The following is an 8,656-nucleotide window of genomic DNA, read 5'->3' as shown; positions in this document are numbered from 1 at the left end:
CTTTTTAGATGATTTCAGGAAATAACACATTAAGTGTCATAAAAAATGTTGAAATAACTTTTAAGTGTTCCACTGCAGTATGAAGGAAGCATTGAGGAGAACATACAAGGTGTGGAGGTGATGAGGATCCAAGCAGAGGACCTAGATCTGAAGGCCACAGACAACTGGAAAGCTGTCTTTAATATTGTCAGAGGCAATGAAGGCGGGTATTTCAGCATTAAAACAGACCCCAACACCAACAAGGGCATCTTAATGCTTGATAAGGTACAGCAGACAAAATTTCAAAGAAATTTATGTTATGCAGTCTGTTGTGAGATGCATTTATTAAATGCTGGCAGGATGCCCCTTACATGAGGACATATACACTCATAATACATGACATACTTTTATTTACATGATCCACTATTTCAGTTTTATTCTTTATGTCTGCCATTTCACAGCCTGTGGATTATGAGAATGTGAAGAACTTTGTATTGGGGTTAACTGTAAGGAACAAGGCCCCACCTTTTTCTGGAGGATCATCTTGGCAATGGGGGGGAGAATATAAAATCTATCCCATCAAAATCAATGTAAAGAACCAGCTTGAGGGGCCACATTTTGATCCCAAAGTCAAAGCTATAGCCATCTCCAAGAAAGACACCTCCTTCAACATTACAGATGTTGTTGCTAGCAATCCTGCAATAGATCAAGATACTGGAGAACTGGCTGAGAATGTCAGGTCAGTGCATACACATGAAACAAGAATTACATGTTATCTTCTCTTCCTAAGTACAATAATAACTGGTTTGTGGCCTATCTCTGATGTAGGTATGCCAAAGGCTCAGACCCAGATAACTGGTTGACTATTGACCCAGAGACAGCTGAGATCAAACTCAACAGGATACCTGACAGGGAGTCTCCATACCTGGTCAATGGGACATATTTTGCCAAAGTACTCTGCATTACAAAAGGTACAGAATGAATGCCATTAGCCTCTCTCTGAAGAAAGGAAAAACCAAAAAAAAGGGGAAAAAAGTGATGAATTATATATTATTATTTCTGTTTTTACATCACAGAAACACCTGCTAAAACAGCTACTGGTACCATAGCCATCCAGTTGGAAAATTTTAGTGACCACTGCCCTATCGTGACCAGTGACATCGAAACTATGTGCACCACTGAGAATTCTGTTATTGTGAATGCTAACAATGAGGATGCATATCCTAATGGACCTCCTTTTAAGTTTGAGATTATCCCAGAAAATACTAAAGGGAAATGGCACATGGAGAATCTAAATGGTGAGGAAATTACTTCCAATCATTTCAAATGTATCTAGTTGTATCTATACAATAGAATAAATACAATAGAAAAATATAATAAATATATACATAAATGCATGATATGTTGGAATTTAGTTTATCAACTTATATTTCTGTTTTCCACATTTTGTAAAGCAAATTTACTTCAGTTTTTTTTATTTTACAAATAAGAGGTTATACTACCAGTAAACTTGTCAATCTCCAGTGGACTACCAAAAAGTTGTGGTATTCTGCACTTCCCCTTTTGTGTTTTGTCCTGTTCTGATTTAATGCACAATGGTGTCCCACTAGTTGGTCTTGTTAAGCGTACACTATTTTACAGAGTGACATATTTCCTATCATGAACTACAGTACATGTGCCTTCTCAAATCCCCATTTTGCTCAATGACCTGCAAATTGTATGCGTAGCATTCTCTACCTTAGAGTCCTGTTGAAAATAGTTGCAAAAAAAAGAAGAAATCCATGTAGCTGATGTGGGCCAGAGTAACTTAGCCCTGATTAGCTATCCTCCTGCAGGTCTCCCTGAATATTAAAAACAGAATCAGCAACATCTTGTCTAGCATGCAAACTACACCAGTCTGTTGTCAAAAAACAGAAGTTCATCCACAATATAAATGCAAACAATACGAAAATGCTGCCAGCTGGATGCATACAAATGATGATAGAAGCTTTATCACAAAGAATGCCTATTGATATATAAGGAGAGATTGCCTTTACTTTGGCTGGTGTTAGTTGGTGTCTGTTTTTAGATTTCACTTGGTAAGCACTGTTTACCTTGCTTGCTCAGATAATAATTCCTTATTATCAGGTTGGTCTAAAAGCTAGCTGAAAAGCCCTCAGTCAGTGAAAAACTGCAGTAAGAACACTAGCAATATTGGAAAGAGAGATAATGTTTCTCCTATATTAGCTTCTTTTCATCAGCTCCCTGTTAAATCCAGATTTTTTTTTCAAATCTTTCTCACATAGGTCTTGAATATTTCGCTATTAGGTGATAGGGTCTATTTAGACCCTATCACCTAATAGCATCATATTAACCTAACAGATGACTTTACTCTCAGACTGCAAGTTTACTTGTTGTTACTAGAATTTCTTAAAGTAGAATGGTGAGACAACTCTCAGCTTTCTGTTGTCTAACCGCCTAACTGTTTGGCTTGGGGAAGCAGAGATCTTCTAGACTTTTTAGCCTTCAAACTTTTCTTTTTGATAAAGTTTATAGTTAGGACTACATCATGTCCCCCTGAACCATTGCTAATGTTGTGCTGTTAAAGGGTGGGGGTCTTCCCATGATGAGCATTTCTTCCTTACACTCTCTTTTCACTTCCCATGTGCCCCCAACGAGCGGGATGATAACTTTTGTGTTTTCTTCCACCCCACCATCACCATGTGCTGCTCATAGGCGATCATCCGATTGCTGGCGTTCTCTCGAATACTGTAGGCTCTTTGCTGTAGAATTTCAAACACGCTGTGTTATGTAAATAAAACTGATTTCAAATTAATTTAATTCTATTTAATTTAATCTGTTAGATTGTCATTTCAGGAATAATATGTATTCATTCTGTACATGTGTAACATCTCTGTGTGGTTTCTGACAGATACTGCGGCTATCTTGCGGGCTCAAAACCTCATGTGGCCGGGTATCTATGAGGTGGAACTGGTGATTAAAGATCAGCAGGGAAAGGCCTGCCCAGAACCACAGAGAGTCTGGGTTCGAGTATGCACGTGTGAGGATGGAGTTTTGTGTGGAAAATGGGATGGCAATAATCAGCCAGTCAAAAGAGTGCAATTAGGACCTGCAAGTATTGGGATAATGGTGGTGCTGCCACTGCTGTGTAAGTGTTACATGATTATTCTATTTCACAAAAGAAACAATTGAGTTTTTGTTAAACCTCAGATCCACTGACCAATGTGATGCTACACTTTTGATAGTAAATACCAAATGTGTTAGCACATCTTAATTACTGGTAAAGAAATTTTTAGGTTCCACCCTTTCCTTGTTGTAAGAAGCCCATTGATCCATCCATCGATTCCTTCTGTCAGATGCCTGAACCACCTCAACTGGCTCCTTTCGATGTGGAGGAGAAGCGGCTGTATTCTGAGTAGGGATGGGTATTGATAAGATTTTCACGATTCCAATTCCATTTTCGATTCTGTTTAACAATTCGGTTCTTTATCGATTCTCTTATCGATTCTTTTTTTTAAAAAGGAGAACACTAAGGTCGATTAGCTTAGAATTTTGTTTTATATCTTCTCTTTGAACAAGATAGAAATTTAGGAGTAGCATGGCCTTACAAACCCAACAGTGAGATCTTAAGAGATGCAGCCTACGGCTCTTCAATGTGGTGTCACAGGGTCCCTGGGGAAAAAAATTGTAAATGTAAAATAATAAAATAAATATTCGTCTGTAGCAATAACAAAGTATAACATAAATTATTCTGTAGCAATTACACAAGAATATGCAGTAATGTCCCTGCCTACAATTAAACACATTCACTTACCGAAAAGCAGGGGCATCTGCTGTGGCAAATAGATGTTTGCCACTGCTCTGTGACATTAGTCTATCCTGGCCTGAAAGGAGACGCTACCGGTAGACTGCAGTGAGAACTGCCAGTGAGCGCCAGCCAGACTCTGTCTTTCTCATCATGGTGCAGCGCACAGTAATGGCAGGTTTTGTATTAAGGCAGATCGCGCTAACATAATATGCACTGTTAGTTGATTATTTACCTGCCGCATTAACAGGAGAGGACGTGCAAACGTTACCGCTGCTGCTGAGTTGAGATTAACGAGTCTGGAGCGGAATTAAAAACACGACATTCATTTAAGGTTATCGTGTGTTTTGTGAGCAAATGCTTTTGCATATTCGTAGTGTTTCCTCCTTTAAATGAAATATCTACTTTGCAAGTTTTGCAAGTTGCCCTGTTGTCATCCGTTCTCATAAAGTATAACCAAACTTTTTAGCGTTTGAGCCACTTAGGCACCGTGTTTCCTGCCAGGTAAATGACGCTCCGCAACGTGGTGATGTCATTCGGGGCGACTGGAATTGATAAGGGAATCATTTGCAAAAATGGCAAACAATTCCATGGAATTGAAACAGTGGGAACCGGTTCTCAACAAGAACCACAACAAACAACAAACAGGTCCGCATCACTGGAGTTGGAGCACCAATTCGTCCCTTCTCCCGTCATTTATGAATAAGACTCCAAGGCTACGTTCACGCTGCAGGTCTTAATGCTCAATTCCGATTTTTTTGATCAAATCCGATTTTTTTGTCTGCTTGTTCACACTACAAATAAAATGTGACCGCAAACGCGCTCTAGTGTGAACCCTCAAAGCGGCCCGCATGCGCAAAAGAAGATTTCACACACAACGCGCTCTGTTTAGATCCAGACCAAAAAATATTGTTTGACTGTTGGCCCTTAATATAAAGACTGGTTTCGGACTTTACGTTTCCCAGTTTTGCTTTAAGTTATAAAGTTATTTTGTTATTTACATATGGCCCAATAATTATCCTTATTGCTGTTTTAGAGAGGAGCGGTGCTTCAAATGATAGTTGCTGATTTCTGTCAGAATCTGCAGATTATACAGTACAAATAAAATTTTCACGTTTCTCCAACGCTGTCTTCCCAACTGTTTCACTAACATCTACACGGGATGGCCAGGAAGCATTTGCGATGTCTTCTCGGGCGCTTCTCCGGCACTGATAATTGGCGTCTGTCTTGTGTCAGTGACATAAAAGACAGATTTAATGCGACATGACCATTCAAACAGCAGTCGCTTTCTAAAACATCAGGTATGTATCGGATTCAGTACCACATACGAAAGTGACCCAGATCGGATGATTTGAAAATATCGGATTTGTGCCGTTCACACTGTCATACCATGATCGGATATGGGTCGCACAGGGTCAAAAAAGTTGGATTTGCTGCACTTACGCCTGCAGTGTGAACGTAGCCCAAGATACTTGAACTCCTCCACTTGGGGCAGGAACTTGTCCCCGACTCAGAGTGGGCACTTTTCCTGCTGAGGACCAGGGCCTCAGATTTAAAGGTGCTAATTCTCATTCCCACTGCTTCACACTCGGCTGCGAACCGTTCCAGTGCGAGCTGGAGGCCATCACCAGGTGAAGCCAAAAGAACCACATCATTCGCGAAAACGCAGAGATGAGATTCTGAGACCACCGAAGTCAAAGCCTTCCGTCACTTGGCTGTGCCTATAAATTCTATCCATAAAAATTATGAACATAATTGGTGACAAACAGCAGCCCTGGCAGAGCCTGTCACCCACCAGGAACTAGTCCGACTTATTGCCTGCTATGCGGACCAAGCTCTTGCAACGGTTGTATAAGGATTAAATGGCCCGTAGCAATGGGCCACACACCCCATACTCCTGGAGCACCCCCCACTCTGAGGGACACGGTCGAATGACTTCTCCAAGTCCACAAAACACATGTAGACCCCCATGCACCTTCAAGGCAAACTCCCATGGACCCTCAAGTATCCTTGAGAGGGTAAAGAGCTGGTCCAGTGTTCCACGACCAGGACGAAAACTGCATTGTTCCTCCTGTATCCGAGGTTCGACTAACGGACGGACTCTCCTTTCTAGCACCCTGGCATAGACTTTCCCAGGGAGGCTGAGGAGTGTGATCCCCCTATAATTGGAACACACCCTCTGGTTCCCTTTCTTAAAGGTGAGAACCACCCCCCCCCCCCGGTCTGCCAATCCCGAGGTACCACCTGATTTCCATGCAACATTGTAGAGGCATGTCAAACAGGACACCCCTACAACATCCAGAGCCTTCATCAACTCAGTGCAGACCTCTTCTACCCCAGGGGCTCTGCCACCAAGGAGTTGTTTAACTGCTTCTGTGACCTCGCCCCCAGAGATAGGCGGGTCATCCCCTTTGTCCCCAGACTCTGCTTCCTTTACGGAAGAAGTGCCAGTGGGATGGTCGAGGACGTCCTCAAAGTATTCCTTCCTGCCCCACAATTTTCTCAGTCGAAGTCAGCAGTGCTCCACCCGCCTTATACACAGTGCAGGTAGAGCACCGCTTTCCCTTCCTGAGTCGCCTGATGGTTTGCCAGAATTTCCAGACAGTCTGAAATTCTTTGGCCTCTCCAAACTCTTTCCAAACCCAAGTTTTTCAGCCACTGCTTGAGCCGCGTTCTGCTTGGCCTGTCGCGTTCTGCTTGGCCTGTCGGTACTTATCGGCAGAATGCTGTTGAAGCTCTACCAGAGGTGTGCGTTGAAGATCTCGCAGACTGGGGCCTCTGCTAGGTGTTCCCAGCACACCCTCACTATACTTTTAGGTGCGCCACATCTGTCCAGTGTTCTCCCCCGCCATCTGATCCAACTCACCGCCGGGTGGTGATCATTTGACGGCTCATCCCTGCAGGTCTGGTGATGTGATTACAAAATCGGCCTGCAGCCTAGAGCATCCTGGTGCCATTTGCACTTATGGACACTCTTATTTTCGAACATGGTGTTCGTTATAGCCAAACAGTGGTTTGTACAGAAATTCAAGAACAAAACACTGCTTGGGTTCAGATCCGGGAGGCTGTTCCTCCCAGTCACGCCCCTCCAGGTCTCACTGCCGTTGCCCACATGAGCATTGAAGTCTCCCAATATGACAACATAGTCCCCAGGCGGAGCACCCTCCAGCACCCCACCCAGGGAATCCAAGAAGGCTGAGTACTCTGAACTGCCACTCGGCATATAAGCACAGGACCTATTCCTCGACCCAAAGGCTCAGGGAACAAACCCTTTTGTCCACTGGGAGAAACCCTAACAGGCAGGCAGCAAGCTGAGTAGATGTTAGAATACCCACCCCAGCCTGCCACCTCTTACCAGGGACAACTCTCGACTGAGACAGAGTCCAGCCCCTCTCCAGGAGACTTGTTCCAGAGCCCACACTGTGCATTGAGGTGGGCCCGACTATATCTCACTGGTACCTCTCAAACTCACTAACTCAGGCTCCTTCCCCGCCATAGAGGTGCCATTGCATGCCCCAAATGCCAGTCTTGGTAGCCGGCGATTGGTCCGCCAGGGCTTGCTCTCCTGGCCTGACACACAATGCACCTGACCCCTATGATGCCTCATGCGGGTGGTGGACCTGCAGGAAGATTGGGGGGGGGGTGTCTTAAAAACTGTGAAATAATGCCTTTCTAATAAACCACATTTTAAAGCTTAAACTCTGTCTAAAACTTATTTGTTTTCCAGGTTTTTTTCTGTTTCTGATCTTCTGCCACTATAAAAAGGCACTGAGAGATTTGTCCCCTGCAAATATGGTCAGGTTTAAAGATCCTTCAGCAACAGCCCCAGAATACACCACCCTTGCTGTGGCTACGGAAAGTCTGAATTCTGGGACAGTATTACACTCAGGTGAGTGGCAAAGGCTCAACTGATGTCCAATGGAAAGAAATACGCGAAGGACAATTTGTTAGTTATTGTATTGAGGACTCAGGTTACTCTGCTGACTCTTTGCCTTTTGGGGTCAGACCGTTACCTTTAGTTTCTCAAAGACCTCAGACCAAAGTTCAAGGTTCTTGCAGGGTTGTACAGAAGCAAATAAATAAATAAATAAAATTACAAATACATTAAATAAATAAATAAATAACCCTTCTAATAGCAAATTAATGGTGCATTCTGTCATGACCCCTTGTTTTGGTGTTTGATTCCTGTTATGAATTCTTCCTTAATATTTTTAGCCTAGATTCCTGTTCACAAAGTTTTCTGGTTTGCTGTTTTGGTTTGGTTGTAAAGTTTTGGTTTTTATCCATTGTGTTTTGGGATCCTTGATTTTATGGTTTCATTATTCTTATAGATTATGAGTCTTAGTTTTGGTAATATTCAGTTGCTTATTATTTTACTTGGTGAGTTCCAATTATAACTTTTAATTTAGTGTCACCCTGATTGTCCTGATTCTTTCCACCTGTCTGGCTCCTTGTGTTTCCCTTTTCAGTACTGTAAACCTTTCATAATTTTGCACTTCTGTTACCTTATTTACTTTTTGGAACTTATTATTGACAGTTGTGGTGGATTTTTGTATGATATGTATAACTATGTAACTATATACACTATATATCTATGTGCACTGAACATATATATTTTAACTTTCATGTACAGTCTTAAGCACAAGACATTGTACTTCACCAAGGTTTATTAAGGTGGTACAGTTACAGGGCAGTTAATGTAAGGGGAGAGTTCTCCTGATTAATTTACTCTCCCGTAACTAACCTTCCCTAATACACCCTCAACGTCATTCATGCATCACAACCAAAACAGTAACATTGTAACAGAGATCCTGAACACATCATGATAAAATATCATATGATATAATCACACACACACACACACACACACAC

The 8,656-nt window shown here is 42.4% G+C and overlaps 1 protein-coding gene across 2 annotated transcripts in view; it reads left to right on the top strand.

Annotated features, from left to right (window-relative positions):
• The window catches only part of LOC102205526 (desmoglein-2-like), a 14,750-nt gene extending 6,104 nt beyond the window's left edge, over window positions 1-8,646 (top strand). The window contains exons 7-12 of one of the 2 annotated variants that reach the window (XM_005754994.2): window positions 79-264; window positions 441-718; window positions 808-950; window positions 1,056-1,277; window positions 2,891-3,127; window positions 7,512-8,646. In XM_005754994.2, the coding sequence (XP_005755051.1) occupies window positions 79-264; window positions 441-718; window positions 808-950; window positions 1,056-1,277; window positions 2,891-3,127; window positions 7,512-7,696 (1,251 nt within the window). In that variant the 3' untranslated portion in view covers window positions 7,697-8,646. The remainder of the gene's footprint in view (window positions 1-78; window positions 265-440; window positions 719-807; window positions 951-1,055; window positions 1,278-2,890; window positions 3,128-7,511) is intronic. The other variant, XM_005754995.2, reaches the window with a different exon arrangement.
• Window positions 8,647-8,656: the final 10 nt, after the last annotated feature.

Source organism: Pundamilia nyererei, unplaced genomic scaffold (genome assembly GCF_000239375.1).
Source record: "Pundamilia nyererei isolate P.nyererei 1_Seehausen unplaced genomic scaffold, PunNye1.0 scaffold00807, whole genome shotgun sequence".
Taxonomy (NCBI): domain Eukaryota; kingdom Metazoa; phylum Chordata; class Actinopteri; order Cichliformes; family Cichlidae; genus Pundamilia; species Pundamilia nyererei.
The sequence above is the reverse complement of the archived record's forward strand: the minus strand, read 5'-3'. Positions and strand labels throughout refer to the sequence as shown.